General features: G+C 43.3%; 2 protein-coding genes across 7 annotated transcripts in view; both read right to left on the bottom strand.

The window, feature by feature from the left end:
- The window catches only part of LOC118826964 (FYN-binding protein 1), a 21,595-nt gene extending 6,861 nt beyond the window's left edge, over positions 1 to 14,734 (bottom strand). Inside the window, exons 1-6 of one of the 2 annotated variants that reach the window (XM_036598094.1) lie at positions 14,599 to 14,734; positions 7,026 to 8,370; positions 3,339 to 3,414; positions 1,412 to 1,476; positions 186 to 208; positions 49 to 98 (exon numbers count right to left, since the gene is read on the bottom strand). In XM_036598094.1, the coding sequence (XP_036453987.1) occupies positions 49 to 98; positions 186 to 208; positions 1,412 to 1,476; positions 3,339 to 3,414; positions 7,026 to 8,370; positions 14,599 to 14,601 (1,562 nt within the window). In that variant the 5' untranslated portion in view covers positions 14,602 to 14,734. Of the gene's footprint in view, positions 1 to 48; positions 99 to 185; positions 209 to 1,411; positions 1,477 to 3,338; positions 3,415 to 7,025; positions 8,371 to 12,396; positions 12,823 to 14,598 lie in introns of those variants that run through there. The other variant, XM_036598093.1, reaches the window with a different exon arrangement.
- Positions 14,735 to 14,799: 65 nt separating this feature from the next.
- Positions 14,800 to 25,345, bottom strand: cunh5orf34 (chromosome unknown C5orf34 homolog). Of its 5 annotated transcripts, none has more exons than XM_036598101.1 (13): positions 25,285 to 25,345; positions 24,134 to 24,324; positions 22,660 to 22,749; positions 20,980 to 21,515; positions 20,641 to 20,733; positions 20,282 to 20,396; positions 19,883 to 19,974; positions 19,393 to 19,462; positions 18,605 to 18,754; positions 17,124 to 17,230; positions 16,859 to 16,981; positions 16,398 to 16,438; positions 14,800 to 15,596 (listed from the first exon to the last, which is right to left on the bottom strand). In XM_036598101.1, the coding sequence occupies exons 2-13, from the start codon at positions 24,320 to 24,322 to the stop codon at positions 15,424 to 15,426; spliced, it is 1,779 nt and encodes a 592-aa protein (XP_036453994.1). In that variant the 5' UTR covers positions 24,323 to 24,324; positions 25,285 to 25,345; the 3' UTR covers positions 14,800 to 15,423. The 5 variants fall into 5 exon arrangements, with proteins under 5 accessions (XP_036453994.1, XP_036453993.1, XP_036453992.1 ...); XM_036598100.1 differs by having other exon boundaries at positions 24,134 to 24,332; positions 25,285 to 25,310; XM_036598099.1 differs by having other exon boundaries at positions 24,134 to 24,332; positions 25,043 to 25,309.
- Between the last annotated feature and the right edge of the window lie 815 nt (positions 25,346 to 26,160).

Genomic DNA, 26,160 nt, shown 5'->3' with positions numbered 1-26,160 from the left:
GGCTGAATGGGCGGGGCTAAACTGCGGTAGGCTGAATGGTCGTCTCACCATCTGTCCTCAATGTCCTCATACGTCTCCGAGTCCTCATCAAACTCGTCCTGAAGGACACAGAAAGATGGGAATTAGGATTTTATTCCAGTTTGAATCTGCATTATTCTGTTTACACTCAGCAGAAGCAGATTTACCTCAACCTCCTCACTGATTTGGCCTAAAACAGAAAACAGAGAGAAATTATAAACACACTCATCTATAATCAGCAGTTACAGTGCAGAGTCTGTGAGAGAGGCTTAAAGAGCCCATATCCTGTATCATCCTTGTATTTGGATGTTTTCCTCTGAGCTCCACTTACAGCATCTATGTGGTTTTTATGTATGAAAAACAGTCAGAATGTGTTTTAACATGACCACTAACCTCACTTTACATATTTATGTTGACATAATTTATCTCACCCTTTGATTTCAATAAAGGGAGGGAAGTTCAGTTTTCCATGATATCGGCTCTTTAATATCAGCAAGACTGCAACTTTTTTCAGCCTTATCTCTATCTGCTGTGCTATAGCGCACTTCAGTATGAGTGGGCAGGGCTAAACCGCTGTCCGCAAGGTGAATATAAGTAAATGTGTTTGTTTTTGTGACATCACAAAATCAACAGATTCAAAATGGGCTGATTTGCAGTTTCGTTTTCATATTTGATTGTTTCGTTTTGAAATGTGTTGAATTCAGCGTCTGCCCGTTGACTTCTACAATAAGCCAGTTTAGAGTGAACAGGTTTTCAGATTATTGAACTGTCTGTAGTAACTGACTGTACACTACAGATACAGTGAATACAGATTAGGATGAAAAAATTATAGAGAACCCCTTTAATGCATCTGCCCATTGACTTCTATTATAGCGAGTTTAGAGCGGGTGGGTTTAGTGCTCTTTTCTAAGTTCAGGGGACTGTGTGAAAGTTCCTGTCTGTGGTGGTTAACTGAACGCTATATGCACAACAAATGAAGATCAAGATGAAAAATGATAAAGTTTCCCTTTAATGCATCTGCCCATTGACTGCTATTATAAGCAAGTTTGGAGGAAACAGGTTTTCGGTCTTTTCTAAGTTCAGGGGAACTTCTTGGAAATATTGTCTGTGGTAATAAACAATATGCTGTAGGTGTTTAGTGCTCTTTTCTAAGTTACTCCACAGGTGCAGCAGATGGAGATCAGGGTGAAGAACAGTGGAGTTCCTCTAAGTGTTCGGTGTTTATCAGTGAGTGTGCTGTAGACCACTGTGGTCCTGGAGGCCCACAGCCCTGCAGTGCTCCTCCAGCCACTTTAACTCAGTAACGCTGGATCAGGTGTGTTCCGAGCAGGTAAAACACTGAAACACGCAGGACGGTGGGCCTCCAGAACCAGGGCTGAGGACAGATGGACACCTGGTTTAGACTGAGATGTGTTCATCATTCCAACGTCATCATAACTCTCCTCCTCCACCACCCTCCTGTACACAAACACAAACACAAACAGCTTTCAGGTTAAAATGCAGAAAAACGTCCAGACTGAACGGAAATCGAGCCTGAATGCAGCTCATTGTGGAACTATGTGTCTAAATAAGCAACTACATTTAAATAGTGTAACAAACTGTCAGTCACAGCTGCAGATTTATAAACTCTGTGGATTTATAGAACTCAGAATTCTCTACAGTGATTAGTTATTAGTATTTCCTTCTCTTCTTGCATGTATAAGGTTGTGTACAAATGTTTGGGCACCCCTGTCCACATTACATATTTTGGTGAAATGAAAAAAAATATTTAATTTTATTTTTTCTTAAATATTAAAGTTTTTCTGCATATGCTAATATAAAGCATATTTGTGATTCACCGAAAATATATAAATGACTCGTGCAAAACCCTTCCATTTGTAAAGTGTGAGAACTTAATCAACTCGTTAGGCCTTATTTGACTCGTTATGGTAAGCTGGTCAGCAATGGTCAGCTGACTTTAAGTTCCAGAGCTTAAAAAATTCTCAGACTCTTGTGCTAACACTGAGGACCTAAACATGAGGCTAACTGACGCCTACAAAGCAGGAGAAGGATATAAAAAAATACCAAAGTGCTTCCACTGTCTGAAATGTCCTTCAGAAATGGCAGTTAAGGGGAACTGCGGAAGTCAAAGCAAGTTCTGAAAGAGTAAGAAGACCCTCAGATAGACCTGCTCGTCAGAAAGGCAAAGCAAAACCCCCACATGACAGCAAAGCCCCTGCTGGAGGGTTCAGCTGATACAGGAGTGGTGGAACACTGTTCTACTGCGCAGCACAAGCATGATCTGGATGGAAGAGTCATCAGGAGGAACCCTCACCTGCATCTAGATCAGCCTGAGGACTGATGAAGTAAAAATGTAACTCTTTTGCCATAATCACCAAATGCATTGCTTGGATAAAAAAGGAGCAGCATTTGATGAAAGGAACACCTTGTTAGGCGTCAAGCAATGGGGCAGATCTACTGTTCTTCAGGGGTTTCCTGAAATTCCTAAAACAGAACAATATTTTAGGAAACTAACAGAAAGACTCTTAGCTTGAAAAACCATTTTCAAGCTGTGACATCCACCGAGGTGCGTCTGTTAATAAGCAGCAAACTCCCTTGTTTATTTATTAACAGGGAACTACTAATACATACCGACTTATTAGGGTGTCTAAATTACAAATTACAGAATATGGCCAGGGGTGCTCAAACTTTTACCCAACAGTATATATTGTTTCCATGTCACCAGCACACTTCTCTAAACATACAGCCCCCCCCGCCAATACAGAGTGTGCAGTTCCTCTTCCTGAACACCGCTATCAGCTGAGCTAATTAAAGCCTGTAAAACTGACCGCAGCGCTAAGCTGCCTTTAAGCGTCCATCCCGCTTCACAGTTGCGTCCCTACGCTGCACTGTGCTGTGCTACTTCAATGAGATGCTGAGTGCTGCATTAAAGCGATAGTTCACCCATCAGTTTGCTTGTTTAGTTTTAGCACTGCAGCTAAGCGGCTAATAAGCCAACAAGTAGCTAACAAGTAATAGAAACTTATACCCCACCAATTAGCACGGTGCTAACTGCAGGCCTGAACCTTCACACACTCGCCACACGTGTTAGTGAAGTTGGTTCCCTCTTCGCTACCTTCTAATTTAAATTTTCCGTTCCACCCTAAATGGTGCCGCGGTTACGTTCTGCCGCCTGAGGCCTCAGAGCTCAAGTGCTAAAACCAAACAGGCAGACCTGAGACACCAAGCATGATGGGTAAGTTGTGAAATTCAGATTGTTGGCCGAAGCATCAGATTAATAACACGAGGGCAGGGATTCATTTCCTACAGAGGTCACTCACAGTGGAAGTGGTGGGACTGCTGGAGGGTCCGGTGGAGGAGGTGGAGGGAAGTCATCAGCACTGGAGCTGACGGAACCTGAGGAACCATACAAACAGAACACCAGCCTCAGTATGGACTTCATTCACTCAGTAACCACTACTGTGTGGGTAGAAGGATGGGTTTAAGGTAGAGTTAGGGGTTAGGGCTGGTTTAGAGATGGTTTAGAGTAGAGTTAGGGGTTAGGATTGGTCTTAGAGATGGTTTAGAGTAGAGTTAGGGGTTAGGATTGGTCTTAGAGATGGTTTAGAGTAGAGTTAGGGGTTAGGGCTGGCTTAGACACGGTTTAGAGTAGAGTTAGGGGTTAGGATTGGCTTAGAGATGGCTTAGAGTAGAGTTAGGGGTTAGGGCTGTCTTAGAGATGGCTTAGAGTAGAGTTAGGGGTTAGGGCTGTCTTAGAGATGGCTTAGAGTAGAGTTAGGGGTTAGGGCTGTCTTAGAGATGGTTTAGAGTAGAGTTAGGGGTTAGGGCTGGTTTAGAGATGGTTTAGAGTAGAGTTAGGGGTTAGGGCTGTCTTAGAGATGGTTTAGAGTAGAGTTAGGGGTTAGGGCTGTCTTAGAGATGGTTTAGAGTAGAGTTAGGGGTTAGGGCTGGTTTAGAGACGGTTTAGAGTAGAGTTAGGGGTTAGGGCTGTCTTAGAGACGGTTTAGAGTAGAGTTAGGGGTTAGGGCTGTCTTAGAGACGGTTTAGAGTAGAGTTAGGGGTTAGGGCTGTCTTAGAGATGGCTTAGAGTAGAGTTAGGGGTTAGGATTGGTCTTAGAGATGGTTTAGAGTAGAGTTAGGCGTTAGGATTGGTCTTAGAGATGGTTTAGAGTAGAGTTAGGCGTTAGGATTGGTCTTAGATATGGTTTAGAGTAGAGTTAGGGGTTAGGATTGGTCTTAGATATGGTTTAGAGTAGAGTTAGGGGTTAGGGCTGGCTTAGAGATGGTTTAGAGTAGAGTTAGGGGTTAGGATTGGTCTTAGATATGGTTTAGAGTAGAGTTAGGGGTTAGGATTGGTCTTAGAGATGGTTTAGAGTAGAGTTAGGGGTTAGGATTGGTCTTAGATATGGTTTAGAGTAGAGTTAGGGGTTAGGGCTGGCTTAGAGATGGTTTAGAGTAGAGTTAGGGGTTAGGATTGTCTTAGAGATGGTTTAGAGTAGAGTTAGGGGTTAGGATTGGTCTTAGATATGGTTTAGAGTAGAGTTAGGGGTTAGGATTGGTCTTAGATATGGTTTAGAGTAGAGTTAGGGGTTAGGGCTGGCTTAGAGATGGTTTAGAGTAGAGTTAGGGGTTAGGATTGGTGTTAGATATGGTTTAGAGTAGAGTTAGGGGTTAGGATTGGCTTAGAGATGGTTTAGAGTAGAGTTAGGGGTTAGGATTGGTTTAGAGATGGTTTAGAGTAGAGTTAGGGGTTAGGATTGGCTTAGAGATGGTTTAGAGTAGAGTTAGGGGTTAGGGCTGGCTTAGACATGGTTTAGAGTAGAGTTAGGGGTTAGGGCTGGCTTAGAGATGGTTTAGAGTAGAGTTAGGGGTTAGGATTGGTCTTAGATATGGTTTAGAGTAGTGTTAGGGGTTAAGGTTGGTTTAGAGATGAGTTTAGGGTTGATGTAGGGGTTTAGAGTTGGGATTAGAGATGGTTTAGGGTAGATTTAGGGGTTTAGCGTTGGTTTAAGAGTGTTACAAGCGTTTAGGGATGAGTTTAAGGTTGATTTAGGGGTTTAGAGTTGGGTTTAGAGATGGTTTAGGGTAGATTTAGGGGTTTAGCGTTGGTTTAAGAGTGTTTCAAGCGTTTAGGGATGAGTTTAGGGTTGATTTAGGGGTTTAGAGTTGGGTTTAGAGATAATTTAGGGTAGATTTAAAGGGTTTAAAGGTAGGTTTAAAAGTGTTTCAAGGGTTTACGGTAGATTTAGAGGTTTAGGGTTGGGTTTAGAAATGGTTTAGGGTAGATTTAGGGATTAGGGTTGGTTTAGAGATGTTTTAGGGTAGACTTAGGGGTTTAGCCTTGAGTTTAAGAGTGTTTCAAGAGTTTAGGGATGAGTTTAAGGATGAGTTAAGGTTGATTTAAGGTTTTAGAGTTGGGTTTAAAGGTGGTTTTGGGTAGATTTAGGGGTTAGGGTTGGTTTAGAGATGGTTTAGGGTAGATTTAGGGGTTTAGGATTGGATTTAAGAGTGTTTCAATGGTTTAGGGTAGATTTAGGGGTTTAGGATCAGATTTAAGAGTGTTTCAAGGATTTAGGGTAGATTTAGCAGATTACGGTTGGGTTTAGAGATGGTTTAGGGTAGACTTAGGGGTTTAAGGTTGGGTTTAATAGTGCTTCAAGGGTTTAGGGAGGAGTTTAGTGACGGTTTGGGTAGATTTTGGGGTTTAGGGATGAGTTTAGGATATTTGGGATTTGGGATATTTTGGAGTTAAGTTCAAGAGTGTCAAAGCATTTATATATGGATTTATGGTCATTTTAGCTGTTTAGAATTGGGTTTAGGATAGGTTTAGGGGTTTAGAATTGGGTTTAGGATAGTGCAACTAGGGTTTAGAGATGGGCTAGGGAGGTTTCAGGGGTTTAGGGATGAGTTTGGGGGCATTATAGGGATCAGGATTAGGTGTAACTGTGTTTTAGGGCTCAAAATTGGGTTTTAGAGAATTGAGTTTTTCAAGGTGTAAAAATGTGTTTAGGGATGTTTTTGGGGTTTAAGGTTGGATTTAGGGTGTTTTATGAGGACAAGGCTTATGAATGTATTAAGAGACAATTCAGGACTAGGCTAAGGGGAATATTACAATTCAGGACAAGGTTAGGAGTGTATTTGAGGTCCAGACTAGATTTATTAGAGTGTATTAGACAGGAGGACAAGTTTTAGGGTCAGGGGTCAAAACTAGGTTTAAAGGAGAGAGATCAGTGATGGGTTTATGGGTTTGGTTAAGGGTTCAATTAATGGTCAGGATAAGGTTAAAGGATCAATAAGGGTTAGGGGTTAATAAAGGCTCCAGGTAAGGTTTAAGGATCAATTAATGGTCAGGATAATGTTTAAGGATCAATAAGGGTCAGATAAGGTTTAAGGATCAATTAAAGGTCAGGATAAGGTTTAACAGTCAAACAGGTTTAGGTAGTGAGTCAGTGTCAGGACTAGATTTAAGTGTTTATTAAGAGCCTGGACTAGATTTAGGGTTTGAGTAAGGGTCAGGATTAGGCTTATGGGTTTAATATTTAACATTTAATTAAGTGTGAGGACCAGGTTTATGGGTTTAAGATTTAGGTTTTAAGTAAGGGTGAAGACTAGGTTTATAGGTTTAAGACTTAAGGTTTGAGTAAGGGTGAGGACTAGGTTTATGGGTTTAAGATTTAAGGTTTGAGTAAGTGTGAGGACCAGGTTTATGGGTTTAAGATTTACGGTTTGAGTAAAGGTGAAGACTAGGTTTATGGGTTTAAGACTTAAGGTTTGAGTAAGGGTGAAGACTAAGTTTATGGGTTTAAGATTTAAGGTTTGAGTAAGGGTGAGGACTAGGTTTATGGGTTTAAGATTTAAGGTTTGAGTAAGGGTGAGGACTTGGTTTATGGGTTTAAGATTTAAGGTTTGAGTAAAGGTGAAGACTAGGTTTATAGGTTTAAGACTTAAGGTTTGAGTAAGGTGTAACTCCAGTAATCTCCAGCTGTATCGATAAGAGATGACCTCACCATGGTTCTTGAACAGTTGCAGGTCCACAAGAGGTGGCCTCCTGGGCTTTGCCGGACACATTCCCAAAGACACCTTGCCGGGCAAGGGCTTCTTCTTTGGCTGCGTGGACACTTCCACGTCGTGGATGGAACTTACAGAACTACGAGGAGCGCCTAGAACATTAGGGGTGGAGACTTCTTTAGGCGACTCTGAATCGTTCTGCCTGCCCATGAACAGCTTCTTCTGCATATGAACGAGCCCTGCAGCGTTAGGGGTGGAGCCTGTGTCGTTGTGGGCAGGGCTTTGGCTGGAAGGTTCGTTCTGCGGCTCTGGTTCGCTCTGTTTCACCTGAGACAGCTTCATCCAGGGAGCTGGAGGTTTTGGACCAGATGCGGCGGGGAATTTTGGTTGTTTTTCCTCGGCAGCCGATGGGGTCCGTGCAGCAGGGAATTTTGTCGTTTTCTCTCCATCCGATGGTGTAATCCGTGCACCAGGGAATTTTGGTGTACTCTGTCCATCAGCCAGCGTAGTCCGTGCACCGGGGAATTTTGGTGCACCTGGGAATTTCTCGCTGTCGGTGGGTGTGACCCGTGCACCAGGGAATTTCGGTGTATTCTCTCCATCAACCGGCGTAATCCGTGCACCAGGGAATTTTGGTGTTTTTTCTCCATCGGTCGGCGGGATCCGTGCACCAGGGAATTTCGGTGTATTCCCTCCATCAGCCGGCGTAATCCGTGCACCAGGGAATTTTGGTGTTTTGTCTCCATCAGTTGGTGGGATTCGTGCACCGGGGAATTTTTGTGGTTTTTCTCCATCAGCCGGCGTAATCCGTGCACCAGGGAATTTCGGTGTATTCCCTCCATCAGCCGACGTGATCCGTGCACCAGGGAATTTTGGTGTTTTGTCTCCATCAGCTGGTGGGATTCGTGCACCGGGGAATTTAGGCGTTTTTTCTCCCTCAGATGTCAGGTTCCGTGTCCCGGTAAATTTTGCTGGTTTGGGGGTTGTAGTGGGCAAAGGTCGTGACCCACTGTCCTGCCCACCCTTCTCTAGCGACTCCTTCAAGGCAGAGATGGAATTGGCTGGTTTGTTGGGTGATGGAGTGGAACCAGAAAACTTCCCTGGTGGGACAGGTGGTTTAAACCTCGTATCCATGGAGGCAGCGTTGATGCTGGGCTTATTGGGGGGTGGTTTGGGCTTGGGGGTGAGGCCGGAATTCGGGGGAGTGGGTGCGTCAGGAGGTCTTGGCTTCACTTGGAGGCTGCTGAGGGCTCCAAAGCCAGGTTTGTTCAGTAGAGGGGGCACAGACGAGTCAGCAGGACCATTAAACCGAGACTTCAGACCGTGGAAGTTACTTTGAGAGCCCTGCAGAGCCGGAAACACACACACATGCAGAAGTGAGCGGCTTGGTTCATTCTGGGATTATAAAGATCTATAAAGCACCGTCACTTCAGTACTTAGTTGACGTGTGAAAGCAGCATGAGCTACATTGCACAATCCAAAGTAACAAGAAAGTAGACGAGAAGTAAAATGAATTAAATCAACTAAGAATAAACACGTGTTACACTTGCTCCTATTCATAGAGCAGGTTTTCTTTTTCCAGAATTACTCCAACATTCAGTTTTCTCACTGATCACTCAAACTATACGATAAAATACTGAATACGTGTTCTGTCAGTTGGTCTAGAGTGAGTTTGGGAGAGGCCGGCGAGTATTTTTAACTGCTAACTGAAACCACATGTGTAAGTATTTACACTTTTAGAGGCATGTCACCTCCTTAGGCGTGAAAAGGGCCTGGGCACGCACATCTTTGAACACACGGCTCGACACCAACCCTGCACAAAATTATAATACAACACAGAACACATTCTAAATCATAACGTTCAGTGGTTCAGTGTTAGTGCTGGAAACACAATGTAAATTGATGAATTGAAGCTAAATACGCTGCAAAATCACAAACACAGTACAGCTGATGATGGTTGCTAAGGTGTTGCTAGGCAGTTGCTGTGGTATCCTTGGTGGTTGCTAGGGCCTTGCTAACCAGTTTCAATGGTATCTGTGGTGGTTGCTAGGTAGTTGCTATGGTATCAGAGGGAGTTGCTCAGGTGTTGTTAGGTGGTTTCTAGGGTGTTGCTGTGAGTTTGCTACGGAATCCTTGATGGTTGCTAGTTGGTTGCTAAGGTGTTGGTAAGCAGTTGCCATGGTATCCTAGGCGGTTGCTAGGATGTTGCTAATCAGTTGCTATAGTATCTCACATGGATGCTAAGATGTTGCTAGTGTACTGCCCATGTAGTTCTGCCATTTTTTTCTACAGTGTTGACCAGTGGTTACTGTGGTCTCCCATGTGGTTGCTCGAGTCTTGCTAACCAGTTTCTATGGTATCTGTGATGGTTGCAAGGGCATTGCTAGGTAGTTGTTATGGTATCAGAGGAAGTTGCTCAGGTGTTGTTAAGTGGTTTCTAGGGTGTTGCTGTGAGTTTGCTATGGAATCTTTGATGGTTGCTAGTTTGTTGCTAAAGTGTTGGTAAGCAGTTGCGGTGGTATCCTAGGTGGTTGCTGGGATGTTGCTAGTGTACTATTCATGAAGTTCCGCCATTTATTTCCTAAGGTGTTGACAAGTGGTTGCCGTGGCCCCCCGGGGGTTGCTTGGGTCTTGCTAAACAGTTTCTATGGTATCTGTGATGGTTGCTAGGGCATCACTAGGCAGTTGCTATGGTATCACAGGGACTTACTAAGGTGTGGCTAGGTGGTCTCTAGGGTGTTGCTATGAGTTTGCTATGGAATCCTTGATGGTTGCTAAAGTGTTGCTAGGCAGTTGCCATGGCATCCTAGGTGTTTGCTGGAATGTTGCTAGGCAGATGCTATGGTATCCCAAATGGATGCTAGGATGTTGCCAGTGTACTGCTCATGTAGTTCTGCCATTTATTTCCTATAGTATTGACTAGTGCTTCCTGTGGTCTCCCAGGTGTTTGCTAGGGTTTTGCTGACCAGTTTCTATGGTATCCGTGATGGCTGCTAGGGTGTCACTAGTTAGTTGCTATGGTATCAGAGGGAGTTGCTCAGGTGCTAGAGTGTTGCTGTGAGTTTTCTATGGAATTTCTGGTGGTTGCTAGGTGGTTGCCATGGTATGCTAGGAGTTTGCTAGAATGTTGCTAGGCAGATGCTTTGGTATCCTGCATGGATGCTAGCGTTCTAGTGTTATCACTATATAAGTTCTGTAACAGTTTATTCACAAAAAGTTCACACAAACAGAGCTTTTAAATGATGTTTACTCTGCCTGGCTGTTTGTAAATAAAGTGCTGAGAGGAATGTTTTAGAGAGGAACTCAGAAGTGACGGGTAGTGAAAGTACAGGACCATTCCAGTTAGAGATCAGCAATTAACAATCTGTGATCGATTGCTGTTTTGAAGCATGCACTCCAACACTGGCCTCTTATCAGACCGCTGTGTGTGCAGAGGAAATGCAGGCAGGCGAGAAAAGCCGTGCAAAGCATCACAGGAAATGAGCACATGATCATATACAAAAGAAGAGGCCCTGTGGTGGGCACTGGGGTGGGGGTCAAGAGCCTTTGTTTTAATGTCAGAGGCTTCAGCAAACAGCTAAACTGTCCAGGCTACTGCTGTGAGTAGAAAACCGATTCAACCTAATGAGAAACTGTAGAACAGACTCAGTTTATATCACAATACCTACATTTAGAGTCGGTTATTCATTCAGCCTGATGAGAAACTGTAGAACAGACTCAGTTTATATCACAAAACCTACATTTAGAGTCGGTTATTCATTCAGCCTGATGAGAAACTGTAGAACAGACTCAGTTTATATCACAAAACCTACATTTAGAGTCGGTTATTCATTCAGCCTAATGAGAAACTGTAGAACAGACTCAGTTTATATCACAATACCTACATTTAGAGTCAGTTATTCATTCAGCCTAATGAGAAACTGTAGAACAGACTCGGTTTATATCACAATACCTACATTTAGAGTCGGTTATTCATTCAGCCTAATGAGAAACTGTAGAACAGACTCAGTTTATATCACAAAACCTACATTTAGAGTCGGTTATTCATTCAGCCTAATGAGAAACTGTAGAACAGACTCAGTTTATATCACAATACCTACATTTAGAGTCGGTTATTCATTCAGCCTAATGAGAAACTGTAGAACAGACTGAGTTTATATCACAATACCTACATTTAGAGTCAGTTATTCATTCAGCCTAATGAGAAACTGTAGAACAGACTGAGTTTATATCACAATACCTACATTTAGAGTCGGTTATTCATTCAGCCTATTGAGAAACTGTAGAACAGACTCAGTTTATATCACAATACCTACATTTAGAGTCAGTTATTCATTCAGCCTAATGAGAAACTGTAGAACAGACTCAGTTTATATCACAATACCTACATTTAGAGTACGTTATTTATATCCCATGATATTTATGCTGTATGTTTGTGAAAGGTCACACTGTGTCGATGCTCAGGTGGAGCTCTTTAGAGATAAACATCTGAAGAAGTTCAGCAGCTTTAGCACTGCTAGCTCTCCAAGTTAATGTCATAACCTACAGTTTTAGTTACCGTAGCACGGCTGAAGTTGCTCTCAGAGATTTACCCACAACATTTTCCCCATTAAACTGCCGTATATACAGTCATTACAGCAGAAACAGTGATGATATGTAGCCTCAAGATACATAATTACATTGACAGATTCTCTACTACAAATTACTGAGTAATTACAACAAATTATTCAGTAACTACTACAAAACGAACGTGAGTTCTGTTGTTATGAGAGTGAGGAACTGAACTGAATTATTGACCCACATACAAACCCTTGGAGTTTCAGAGGTTAAGAAGCTTCCACTTCCACATGAATTACGGGGTTTTTCCAGTGCAAGTTAAAGTCCACCAGAAACCCTGAGGAAACCAGCATGGAGCGCAACTCAGAGCTTTAGCATCTGCAACATTTCCAACAGGACTCCAGGACTGACATAGTCTAATGTAGCAAGTACAGGTAGCTTACAGTCACCAGGTTAGCACGGTGCTAACTGCATGTCTAAATCATCTCTCACCGCAAAGAGTGTGGAGATGTTCAGTATCTCTAATAGCCTTGATGATGTGGTTTCTGACACTGTATGACTCACCTTTATCTATAAATATGGACTACAGTACACTGGCATAGCTAAAATCACTAGCAGCCATCATGAAGCCTGAATTTTGTCCATGTTTGTAGATAACAGTGTGTTAGATTGTAACTCAACAAGAACCGAAGCAAATATGATATGATTTGCACAATGCTAATAAGTGGCTACAAGTTTTATTATTTGTTAGCTACGCTAGCCTCACAGCTAAAGCGCAAAGCAGACACCAAACGTGTCCCACTGGAACATTACCTGAATCGGGAAGCTGCTGTCCAGCGACCTCACCCGAGCTGCACTGTGCTGAGAGTCTGCAGAGCCAAATTCAGCGCGAGGCTCTTCTCTAGAGGAAGTCAGAGTCGTTTCATTGCTTTGATAATGCAGAAGTGTGAAAAGAGCATCTAAATCACACAGCAGCCCAGAGCAAGGCGCCCACGCTGATCCAGAGTCAGCTCGTTCCTCACCATACGCTATATGTCGAAAAGTTTTGTAGAGTCCTGCTACAAGCTGGTGCTGACACTGAGAGACTCCGGAGGTGTGGTTAGACAGATGGCCAGCCACAAAGCTCATGGTGTACAGGTAGTGTTATTTAGAGTTGGGGGCTGTAGGTTTTGTGTGTGTGTGTGTGGGGGGGGTTCACCATCAGGGTGAAGTGTGTGTGGCTAGAAGTGACCTCCCCTGTGAGTTTGTTGTTCTGTATGTGCCCTTTCTGCCAGTGTGTTCAATAAAGAATGTTTCTCGGTGCCGAAGCATGGCTACCCCTTGTCTTACTCTCTGTCGACACCACACTGATGTCAGAAGTGGGACAGTGCCCCCCCCCCCCACAAGTGAACTCGAAGGCATACGGCAAGAAAAGCAGAGCCTGGCGAAAGACCATGATGGTGGGGATGACACTGCAAGGCTCGACGGGCACAGCAAGACTGGAGACCGGAGCAGGTGCAGGACGGCCCGAAAACAGGGCTGGTGCAAGGTGGCTCAGTAGTGAAGTTGGCGCAAGTGAAAGTGAAAGTAAAACTATTGAAGGCGTTAGTGCAGATACGCTGTGTTGAGCAGAGGAACAGTTGATGAGTCAGTGGTGAAAGAGAGAGGACATCGTGCCAGCAGCACTGCAAGAGTGGGCCAGGGGATAGACAGATACTAGCTATGGAGGTCCAACGGCAACCGCGGACGGCTCATCACACATGCCGCCATGAACTAACTGATATCTCTGATATGAACAGAGCTGGGCACATCACACAGCCGGAAGGTGACCATCATCCAGCTCAGGTCAGTCGGGGTGAGGTGTGTGGCTAGTGGTGACCTCCCCCGCGATTGCTGTCTTCTGTATGTGCCTCTTTCTGCTGGTGTGTTCAAAGAGCGCCTCTTGCAGCAGATTGTGGCTAACCCCGTGTTTCTTCCTCTGCTGATGATACAGTATGCATTCCTTCTAATTACTTGATAAGTTGGAGTGATGAAGCTCCACAAAACACAGATCTGCCCTCTTATGGAGCTCCAACCACAATCTGACACACCTGCTCCAGCTAATTAACTTCTCCAACAGCCCCTGACTGGCTGAATCAGATGCAGATGGTTGGGGGCAGCATGCTAGATGCAGGTGGGAATGAAAGTGTGCAGGAAAGTAGATTTCCAGGACCAGGGTTGGTGACCACTGCTTTGGGTCAAAACATCTACGATTATGAAGAACTCATTCGGTCAGGTGGCCCCAAACTGTGGTCTGGTAGTGTATTTACTACTGTACACTGCAGCGGTCACCAGCCGTCCTCCTGGAGGTCTACTTTTCAACCTGCATCCGTTTACCTAACAGTAGGGCTGAAATATTAAGTGTCTAAATCACAATTTGAAAGAGGGCAATATTCAAATTACGAGCCATTTTAATGTTAATATTGTTTGAAGAAGCGTAATTTTGCTTAATTACACTGAGCTGTGAACTGCCTGTAGATGAACTGGACCAATCAAAAGAAATCAAACAGCGTCCAAGCCTCAAACCAGAAAAATAATATGAACAGCAGTCACAACACTGGTCAGAAAAATCACAATGAAATATTTTCCCCAAATCATTCAGCCCTAAAGCACCTGATCAGACAAGACATGCATTAGCTGGAGCAGGTAGGGGAAGGTTGGTTCCCAGGACCAGGGTTGGTGACCAGCGTCCCGCTGTACGAACGTCTGAAAGTGCTACAATACATTAGGCAAATATATAATGCTAAAATTTAAAGTCAAAGTCTAAGATTTATGGTTTATCATTTAGCGCAGTAGCATGAGCCAACTGACAAGAAATGAGCACAGACCAGCAAAACAACCAGAAGAAAGCGAACTCATGTCCTGCCGTCTCTGCGCATTCGCACAGTGAAGGCATTACTTCATCACAGTACTGCACATGATCTACATCATTACCACCAGTATGTAAACACTGCTCTGACTCTCTACACAACACCAGATATAAAATAAAACACATACCATAATGTTAGATTCTGGTGGACGCAGGGAGGAGAAATTAATTGCTCTCTCTCTGTCACGTTTCTGTCAGTTCCTCTCTCTCTGCACTGAAGTAGCAGCAGAAAATGATGACTAAACAGCATTTCTGACAACTCCCTTTCTCAAACATGCAAATTATCTTTCTGCTGCTGGGAAATAAAAGAAACTCGGTGAAAAACTCAGTGAAAAAAAAAACAAATTTAATCCAACAATTAAAACCAAGACACATTTTAACAGAGCAAATGGTTTACGAATAGTAAATTATGATGATTTCAGTTCATTAAAGCCCAAAGCCTCTATAAATGATTCCAGTTTAGTGGTTTCAGGCCAGTAGAGCATTTATGTCCTGGATGTTTTAGTGGTTTTGGGCCAGTAGAGCATTTATGTCCTGGATGTCTTAAGTACTTTTGGGCCAGTAGAGGGTTTATGTCCTGTGTGGCTTTAGTGGTTTTGGGCCAGTAGAGCATTTACGTCCTGGATGTTTTCAGTGGTTTTGGACAAGGAGAGCGTTTGTGTCCTGGATGTCTTTAGTGCTTTTGGGCCAGTAGAGTGTTTATGTCCTGGATGTTTTAGTGGTTTTGGGCCAGTAGAGCATTTCTGTTCTGGATGTCTTAAGTACTTTTGGGCCAGGAGAGCGTTTATGTCCTGGATGTCTATTGTGCTTTGGGGCCAGTACAGCGTTTATGTCCTGAAGGTCTTTAGAGGGTGTTTAGGTCCTGGATGGCTTTAATGGTTTTCGACCAGTAGAGGGTTTATGTCCTGGATCACTTTAAGATTTTGGGCCAGTACAGCATGTCCTGGAAGTCTTTAGTGCTTTTGGGCCAGTAGAGCATTTATGTCCTGAATGGCTTTGGTGGTTTTCTGCAGAGCCTCAGAGACACTGTTGTTGGTGATGGTGAGGTCAGAAAGGTCAGAGTTCAGCCTGAAACTCTGAGACGGGTCACTTGGAGAGTTCAGAATGGAGCTATTGTCCAGGAGAACTGAGCAGAGGGAGGTTAAGGGCAAAAGAAACACTACAAACACTACAAACAAACAAACACTTCCTCTGACACTCCAATCCTATAGCAGACTGATGGAACGGCCGATTGGCTACGTATCAGTATCGGCTGATTTTCAGCCCAAATATGCGACCAGCCGATATTTCTCGAACTAAGCGGATCCTGAGAGCTAAACAGTGCCTTAAAGCATAGGAGCCATAGTTAAGGAACGCTGTGGCCCTAAACGAGGATGAAAAAAACATGAATGAAAATGAATTATTAATTAATGTCGTCACGCCGATTCAGCAACTGATGCTGCGTAAATCTTTAATTGGAGCCTGCTGTATTTTCTGCGTTGAACAGGCTCCGCTGTCATGGTTGCAGCCCAAACAAACACGAGTTTGTTACAGCAACTGTATTTAAGCAGCATTCACTCACTCCTTTTTAATGAGAGGAGCAAAACGCAAAAGCAGAGCCTCGAGTTCCCCCACTGACAAAAGGAAATACCTGCAGAATCGCTTGTCATGCAGTGTTAGCTCCTGTAGGAGGCGCTGGGTCTCCCTATGTTGTTGTCTTTGTTGTAGAATGGGACGTGCACAGTGTTTCCACCGTTTAGTTGCCGTGCTTAACAGACAAAATGTTTTTAGACAGAAAAACGCTTTGGACTTGGTCTGAAGGTCCCACTACGTTACTTGGTGTGAACAGGCCTTAACAGTCCAGCCCCGCCCTCGATCGAAAACGGTGCCAGACCCAAAAACACTGACGGCTCCATCTCTAGTCTGTACTTTACTTCCACAAGGATACAGTTAAATCTCCGGATCTTCTGAAGCTCAGTCAGCACTGACCTGAGGGTGGACAAAGAACAACAGGAAATGCTAGCTACTTTATTTAACGCTATGAAACGCTAACAGATGCTAATAAATGCTATTAAATCATGAACCTTTTGAATTGTCCTTTGATCTCCTCCACAGATTTAGTCTGGCACTGTAATAATGCCTAATCCTAATCAGTTACAGCAGAGATTAAAGAGATAACTGAATTTATAACAAACTCTCAGCGGCTTGTCAACTTGGCACTGTAATTATTCATATTCAGAACTATAGGTTTACTATAATAAATCACTAGACAGATTCTTTTAAATATCAAAATAATCAATGAATTAATGTATTATTTATATGTAAATACACAAAAAAAAACACCAATCAAGTTAAACTCACGTGCAAAAGACAGAGAGTGAAGGGAAAGTACACATGACTGTATAATACCTGCTGTCTATTGGCCGGTCAGTCTGAGGTTCAGTACGGTCATATAAATCTGCTGCGTTGTTGCTCGTGCTCAGTAAATTCTGCTTCACCCACTGACACCACTGTCCCGCTACGGCCACGTACCTGCAGGGAGAGGAATACGTTACTTACTGTCCGTAACGTATAACATCTGGGTTTTAATATGCATGTTAGTTTTTAAATAAACAGTATGTGCAGTGATGTTAACGTTGCTTAAAGCAGTAAGATCACCTCTACAAATCTTTACCTGTCATAGGCTCCACCCACTTCTACCTGCAGCAGGTGCTGTTGGCCATCAGGCAGAGTGAGCTGGCACAGCTCCGGCCCCACCCCTCCACTTGAAAGCTCCTGCTTCTAAACAAATTAGAAATAACCAACTATAAAAATGGTGTCTATCTACGTAGGGGTGTGTAGTGTAGGTGAGGTCCGTGCCTGTGCAAGTGTGTGTAGTGTAGGCTAGATGTGTACCTGCGCAGGTGAGTGTAGTGTAGGCTAGATGTGTACCTGTGCAGGTGCGTGTAGTGTAGGTTAGGTGTGTACCTGTGCAGGTGCGTGTAGTGTAGGTTAGGTGTGTACCTGTGCAGGTGCGTGTAGTGTAGGTTAGGTGTGTACCTGTGCAGGTGCATGTAGTGTAGGTTAGGTGTGTACCTGTGCAGGTGCGTGTAGTGTAGGTTAGGTGTGTACCTGTGCAGGTGCATGTAGTGTAGGTTAGGTGTGTACCTGTGCAGGTGCGTGTAGTGTAGGTTAGGTGTGTACCTGTGCAGGTGCATGTAGTGTAGGTTAGGTGTGTACCTGTGCAGGTGCGTGTAGTGTAGGTTTGGTGTGTACCTGAGCAGGTAAGTGTAGTGTAGGTTAAGTGTGTATTTGTGTAGATAAGTGTAGTGTAGGTTAGGTGTGTACCTGTGCAGGTGAGTGTAGTGTAGGTTAGGTGTGTACCTGTGCAGGTGCGTGTAGTGTAGGTTAGGTGTGTACCTGAGCAGGTAAGTGTAGTGTAGGTTAAGTGTGTATTTGTGTAGGTAAGTGTAGTGTAGGTTAGGTGTGTACCTGAGCAGGTAAGTGTAGTGTAGGTTAAGTGTGTACCTGTGCAGGTGCGTGTAGTGTAGGTTTGGTGTGTACCTGAGCAGGTAAGTGTAGTGTAGGTTAAGTGTGTATTTGTGTAGGTAAGTGTAGTGTAGGTTAGGTGTGTACCTGTGCAGGTGCGTGTAGTGTAGGTTAGGTGTGTACCTGTGCAGGTGCATGTAGTGTAGGTTAGGTGTGTACCTGTGCAGGTGCGTGTAGTGTAGGTTTGGTGTGTACCTGAGCAGGTAAGTGTAGTGTAGGTTAAGTGTGTATTTGTGTAGGTAAGTGTAGTGTAGGTTAGGTGTGTACCTGTGCAGGTGAGTGTAGTGTAGGTTAGGTGTGTACCTGTGCAGGTGCGTGTAGTGTAGGTTAGGTGTGTACCTGAGCAGGTAAGTGTAGTGTAGGTTAAGTGTGTATCTGTGTAGGTAAGTGTATTGTAGATTAGATATGTACCTGTGCAGGTGAGTGTAGTGTAGAATAGATGTGTACCTGTGTAGGTGTGTGTAGTGTTGAATAGATGTGTACCTGTGCAGGTGCGTGTAGTGTAGGTTTGGTGTGTACCTGTGCAGGTATGTGTAGTGTAGGTTAGGTGGGTACCTGTGTAGGTGTGTGTAGTGTTGAATAGATGTGTACCTGTGCAGGTGTGTGCAGTGTAGGTTAGGTGGGTACCTGTGTAGGTGTGTGTGTATTCCACAGCATCTGCACCTGAACTCCATCCAGAAAGGTGATGTGGGCAGTGCCATCTGAGAGAGCCTGAAACTGGCCTGTACCTGCCACCTGCAACTCCGAGACAACACCTGCACACTCCTTCACCTCCACCTGCTCAATACAGGAACTCACAAACTTCAGGTAACAAACTGAAATACGAAACTAATCAATAACTCTTATTGATCACTACCAGAGAGCACCACTTTACCTTTAAACCGGTTTGAGGCATTTACCCCCGTACTCTCTTACTCAAATTTTCCATTCCACCTTAAATGGTGCAGCACTTACATTCTGGCACCTGAGGCGCTGTACCATTTAAGGTGGAACGGAAAATTTTAATTTGAAATTGGCGACTAGGCGAGTTTGTGATGATTTAGACATGCAGTTAGCACACTGCTAATCGGTGGGGAATAAACTTCAATTACTTGTTAGCTGCATTAGCCTCGTAGCTCCAGTGCTAAAACAAAAAGTAAACACCAAACATGTCTCGACTGATTGACTACATTTGGGGCAAACAGGGGAAAACTGATTAAATCTGACTTTGAACTGTTACTTTAATGGCACTGCACTGATCTGCCACCAGAGGGCGACTAACACAGTATCTGCTGAAGCTCCCGTTAATCTGAGCAGGCTGAGTGTCAGGTCTCCGTTTAAGAGTCTGCACTGTGAAAACACAGACAGTGCTGTGTCTCTTAGAGCTCCGGGACGTTAGTATGTTTTATTGGGGTGTAGTCAGACATCATACTCACCCTCCTCCAGCAGCACTGAGGCATTATGGGAGTGGTGGAGGTGCTGGCCTGTTTGTAGCACTGCAGGATTCTAAAATCAAACACAAGCACTGTTAATGACTGTAACCTCGTTAATTTATTATTCATTTATTACTATTGTGTTTTCCTGTGTAAAGCACCCAAGTAGTTCTCAGGCGGTTGCTAGGTATTCTAGGTGGCTGCTAGGTTGTTGCAATGATATCCCAGGTGGTTGCTTTGAGGGTGCTAGACTGTTGCTATGGTATTTCAGGTGGATGCTATGTTGTTGCTAGGTGGTTGCTATGGTATCCCAGGTGGTTGCTAGGTTGTTGCAATGATATCCCAGGTGGTTGCTTTGAGGGTGCTAGACTGTTGTTATGGTATTCAAGGTGGGTGCTATGTTGTTGCTTGGTGGTTGCTATGGTATCCCAAGTGGTTGTTAGTGATCGCTACGATATCCCACATATCTCTGTAATACACAATCTCTAATGACCTGCTGGCTCTGGTCACTGCACTCCTGATTGAGTAGGTCTGTCCAGGCAGGTCAGGTGGAAGCCCGTTGAGGTAGTAAACACTCTCCACCGTCTGTAAACAAACAGGTGTTTACTGTTTACTAAACACAGCCCTCAAATACTGCAACTCTACAGTCTTACTAAAGCTCAGATTCACAATTATTACATAAAATATACTAAACATTAACTAATATAATTGGATCAACTGTTTACACAGCAGTAGAATACAAACAATACAAACAGTACAGCTTTTATTTTACTTTTTAAGGTCATAAAAAGATCTTTAGACCAAAAATGAGCACATATTGTACTGAATATTCCTATAATCGACTGCTGTAATGGTTTAAAGACTCCTGCAGTGTCGGTGGGGTTTATCTTACAGTAGAAGACGAGGGTCTGTAGTGGGTGAAGTATTCAGCTAGAACTCCATTAGACCTGATCACTGATCCATCCCCAGGAGAAACCTCCACCACCGGCACAGCGCCACCTATCACCCTGACACACGATTACACACGTTATACACTCAACAACGTAAACGAATTGGCGTCCTACTCAGCAGCTTCTTATGCGAACTTGCCGTTCCACCAGCAGCAGTTACATTCTGGCACCTACCAATGATCCGACTACCAATGATCATCATCCAACAACAGTACTTATTGTTATTACATTCCAGTAGCTATAATTAGTATGTGACTAATAAATCTGGTTATTATAACGTTTTAATCAATGCGATAATTACCGGTAGACGACTCCGTGGCACCACACCACTTTCACCAGCTCTGCGGACGCGTCCAGTTCTGACCAATCAGAAGCTCCGCTGCCATACCGCCACCTGGACAGAATATTATTACCCTCCTCTTCATCATCATCATCATCATGATATCATATGCATAAGAGATATCCAGCATATATTACCAGCCAATCAGCAGTCTAGATCAGATGCTGATAAGACTATTAAAATATTACTTTAATATTTAATACTATATAACATGAAAACGCTATTTAGGTATGACCTGGTGTTGAATGACACTGTATAAGAGTTGATACCATAAGAGTACTTAATGGATCATATACTGACCTGTGCTGGTGAGGGCAGGGGCAGGTCAGCGGGAGAGGAGGAGGAACATTACACTTCACTGTCGCCTGAGAGACAGCCGTGGGGCCGTGGCCTAATTCCCCCTCTGTCCCAGCACCTCTCTGCTGTCCAATAGCATCGCTGCACTGAGCTCTCTGGGCTCCCCATTGGCTGAGAGCTACAGAGAGGGGGTATCTCCAGGTGTGAGGGTGATGAAGTCCAGAGTGGTGCTGGACCACACGTGTATGTGTGATCCTCCTGGCTGACCTCGCAGCGTCCTCGGTCTCTGATGAACGCAGATGCCTGGCCGCTGTAGATGGAGCCGGAGCTGATCTCAGACCCTGAGGCTCCTCAGGACGTTCTTCATTCCGGCTGCTCCTGCACGTGAACTCCACTGTAAACTCCTGACCGCAGGTGGACAGCACCAGCCGCGCATGACCGTCCACCGAACACACGGTTACGTCTCCAGCTGAGCTGTGGACAATGCTGCAGGAGTCTGCTGAAGGCCACTCAACCTCAGAGACCTCAGCTCCAAGCTTCTGAAGGAGAACACAGTTACAAAGCCAGACACTTTATCTGCACTGGGGGAACACAATTAACCCTCCTTAAGCTTAATACGCTTCCCCCGAGGTTTCAGAACCTTTTCAGGAACCAAAAGAGTTCAGGAACCTTCTGAAGACCTAAAGACTTTGAAACCTTTGAGGAACTTAAGAGTTCCGGAACCTTTTGAGGAACGAAAGAGTTCAGGAATCTTTTGAGGCACTAAAGAGTTACTGAACTATTTGAGGACGTGAACAGTTCAAGAACCTTCTGAGGACCTGAAAAGTTCCAAAATCTTTTGAGGACCTTAAGAGTTCAGGAATCATTTGAGGAATGAGAGTTACTGAACTGTTTGAGGACCCTCAGAACCTTCTGAGGGTCTAAATAGCTCCAAAACCTTTCGATGACCTGAAGAGTTCAGGAACCTTTTGAGACGTTGATGAGTTCAGAGACCTTTTGATGACCTAAAGTGTTCAGGAAGTTTTTAAGGAACTAAAGAGCTACAAACTGTTTAGAAAGTGCCAAAACCCACTGAGGAACTAGTTTTTTTTTGCTTAAATTACGAAACTCCTTTTAAATGTCTTTTTAAACAGTAGATAAGAAGATTCTGAGAAGCTTGTATTTCACCATTCAGCCATGTGCAGCACAGATAGCTGGTGTTTCCTAGAAAACGGCCCACTCTGAAAGAGGAGCTAAAAATGTCTGAAATAAACTACAAACGATCCGAAAAAGGATCTTGTGGTGGAAAGTAGAGCCGAGCAATATGACAGTATTTATCAATATTGTGATAAATTACGTTACAATCAGCTTTTCTGAACATACAGTGGAAATTATCAGTACTGAATCAGTGACCAACTGCATGTTTCATTACACAGAGAGCCTCATGAGTCCTGTTTAAGTGGATTTACTGCAGCACAGTGTGTGAAACGTTACATGTAAATCACTGTATTCAATACTGTTTTTAAATGTGACACAACTTATATATGTATATTGTGACACATGATGTATAATGAAAACGTCCTGAAACATTATGAGGTTAAATGTTTGCCATATCACTCATTTTGTGCAAAGGTGCCTATAAGTTCCTGAAAAGGTTCCTGTGATGTGATGTTCCTGTAAAGAGCAGCTGAATGGAGGACCTACCTCCTTCTGGTCTTCAGGAATGAGCTCTTCAGGTAGATACGGACGCGCTGCATACTTATTCCTGAAGTTCAAGGCATCAACCAGCAAAGCCTAAGGAGACAACAGGGTGGATGTAGGTATTATGGGACAGTTTTACAGGGCATGCATGACCAAGCAAAGTTTTCTATGCAATCACATTAAGGTAATTATGTAATGTAGCGCATTTACAGCATGTCCTCATAAATGTATACATTGTGTGTAAATTTCATGATGAATGGACCAAAAGAAACGACCCAAAATGACTTTGGAAAAAAGTCTGGTTCCATTGACTTCTCCTGTAAAGTTACCATTTTGGAGATACGAGGTTTTGTTCTGACAGCAGTCATATATATATAATATTTGCTGAAATTGGTAAAAGTGATGGTTTCATTTACAAGCTTTTACTCATAATCTTAGCTAATAATCGTAGCTAACGTCATGGAACATTATTAAAAAAAAAAGTAGACTTCAGACACCAAACCTGTTTGTGCTCAGTGGAAAAAACTGGATAATTTTCTTAATGTGATTTTAAGGTGAAAACTTACTTTAAAATATCAAAACGGTGGACGACTGCCACCCTTCCCAACCAACAAGCCTCTCATTAAAAAGGTACAAAACTAAAAGTGCCTTGAGTCACTGTAGATGGCTTATCATAACATTTTTGTGCACAAATTAGTGGTGAACTGTTTGACTGTAGACACAAACAGGAGAGTAACAGCACCTGTTCATCAAAATTATACAAACTGCACAAAATCTATAATAACTCAAAGGACTTTTACTTTGTAATACTGCAGTGCTTTCACAAACAAGCACTTCTGTACTACTCTTATGCAGAGAGAATACCTGGAATACTTTTAGAAATTTTCTATACTTTTTTAACTGAGTAAAAGTAATTTTAGAGTACTTTTACTTTTACTCAATTCATATTTTACGTTTTATTACTCACGCCCACCACAGACAGTGTGACATTCTGCTTTCCCAAAATTAAAGACTAATAAAATAAAGTCCCTCTGTAAAAGACAAAACATAGTAAATTAACCTTTTTCATTTTATTAATGTAATTAGCATATTTAATGAAATACCCTGCTGAACTCCAGCGATCTAACAGTTTTACTGCACTCGTTACTGCACTGCTACAGCTTTACTCCCTACAGCTCTTACTTTCCTGCACTTATCTGTAAATAATAGGGTATTTTGCACTTCTGGTGCTGCTAACTGTGTTTCATTGACTTTATACTTGTACTCTGGACAACAACAATAAAGCTAAATCTAATCTAATCTACAGTTTTATCCGATTAGCTCCGTTCTCAGAGCCTCTCTGGCGCCCTCTAGTGTCTCACAGTCATGTCTCTGGTATACAGTGATGATTGTGTATGGACAGGCTGCTCTAAACTGGCTGTGGTGAAGAGAGTGAACTACACTGATCAGTGTGTGCACTCCGGGCTGTATTGATTACCCTGTACTCGCTGATAGTGAACCTTGTCCTGTGTCTCACTCGTCTCCTCTCGTGCAGAGGGTGAGCAGGAGGAGCTTTCTCCAGAACGTACTCGGACCCGCAGGGCGACAGCTGGAGACGAGAACCGTCCGTGAACGAGACGTCCACCGACTCATCATCGAACATCACCATGAACCGGACCGCTGCCATCACTGAAGAACTGAACAATGATCACATTCAGACTCTAAATTCAGAGATAATATTCATAATCTCAACATAATTCACTAGTTAAGATGTAAACAGAGTCATTCAGAGTGGTTCTGAGTGGTTTGGTGTGAAACGCTCTGTTCTAGATAAACTTACTGAGTCAGAACTGTTCACAGTGGTGGTGATAGGAACCAGACGTCCACCTCTAAAAGCTCCCTCACAGAAAGTTCCTACATGAAATGGTTATGAATTCACTGCCTGATGACTGAGACACTGTTTTATGATAGTTTAGAGAACTTAAACTCCATTCATGGTGGAGGGATACATGCAGGGCGCTGTGAGGCAAAATAGTCCCCAAAGAAAACTTATTATTTCAGATTTTCCACTATTTTCCATCATCAACATTCCATATAAACTCAGAAGACTCGTGTAGGTTCACTGGTGGTTCTGGATAGTAAATAAAATGTCTATATCTGTGTTGTAGTCATGGCGACCCCTGGTTCCTATCACCACCACTGTAAAGACATCTGAACCATTTCACACCAAACCACTCTGAATCACTCTGTTTACACACTGAGTTATGGGGGAATTTTGAGAAAAATGGTGGAGTTCCCCTTTTAAACCCAACTCCAGCGCTGGTTGAGTCTAATCTTGGACTAAACTGCAGTTTAAACTCTATAACCTCAGTTTCTACATGACATTAATTCGAACTTTCCGTTCCACCTTAAATGGCGCAGCTCTCACAGTCTGGCCTCCACCGCGCCTCATTGTAACAGCACCATTTAAGGTGGAGCGGTAAGTTGAGCTCAAACGGCAGATTCAGCCCCGCAGCTCCTGAATCCCCGCGTCACTCGAACTCCTCTGAGCATTCAGCCTTTATTTCACTTCTATTCCGACATTTAAACTCTAAACTACGGTCATTTAAACTCTACTTAGTCCCCAAACTCAGCAGAGCCGCTACAGACCCGCCAGCCGCGTCCGGGGTCAGCGCCTCGCCTGCACTGGATGGCGGTTCTCCTACTGCGGGACTCGCAGCAGACGTGTTCAGTAAGACTGCTCCGCCTCGTGGCCGGGAGGAGAACAGCAGCCATACAATTTGATTTTTATTCATTTTCCTAGCAAATAATTACTGTAACACTGCTAACACATGGTTTTAGATGTGAAGCTCCTCTTCCACAGCAGCTTTTATACGTCATGTGTGATAATTTCCATCTCTAACTTTACCATTTAATTATTGTTACTGAGATTCAGCTGCTGCTTGTAATAAAGTGCTCTATAAATAACGCTTATCTTTATTATTATTATTATGATCATCATCTCAGCTGGACGTTTAAGCTCTATGGGCCATTTTCCCTGACTTGGAATAAGCTTAGTCTTGTACTAAACTGCTGGGTTAATGTCAAACCACCATTGGGAATTCATTTTAGTCCAGGTTTAGGCTGAATCTGGACCCTGAACTCCCTTAAACTCAGTGTTTAAACTCTAAACCAGAGGTGTGCAGTGTTTATGCTGGACTGGAGGCCCAAAAGAGACAATATACAAATAAAAAAGGTAGTTTTGTTTGTCATAGATTTTAAAAATGTGTTTTACAACAATACATTACTGTTTAACATATTGCTGTTAAAAAACTTCTAAAATACACTTAAAATAAAAATTTAACAAAGACAATTTTAGAAACGACAGTGGAGGTGGTGTAGTTTAAAACATTCTCCTTAGTTTTCAGGTTTAAAATTGTTAATAAACTGGGAGACAAATAAGAACACCACTATTATGAAGGTTCAAAATCTGAGTGCCAATGTCGCCCCCTTGTGGAGAATCCGTATACTGCTAAACATGAGCGA

Source organism: Colossoma macropomum, unplaced genomic scaffold (genome assembly GCF_904425465.1).
Source record: "Colossoma macropomum unplaced genomic scaffold, Colossoma_macropomum, whole genome shotgun sequence".
In the NCBI taxonomy this organism is placed as follows: Eukaryota; Metazoa; Chordata; class Actinopteri; order Characiformes; family Serrasalmidae; genus Colossoma; species Colossoma macropomum.
This window is presented reverse-complemented; position numbering and strand designations above follow the sequence as displayed.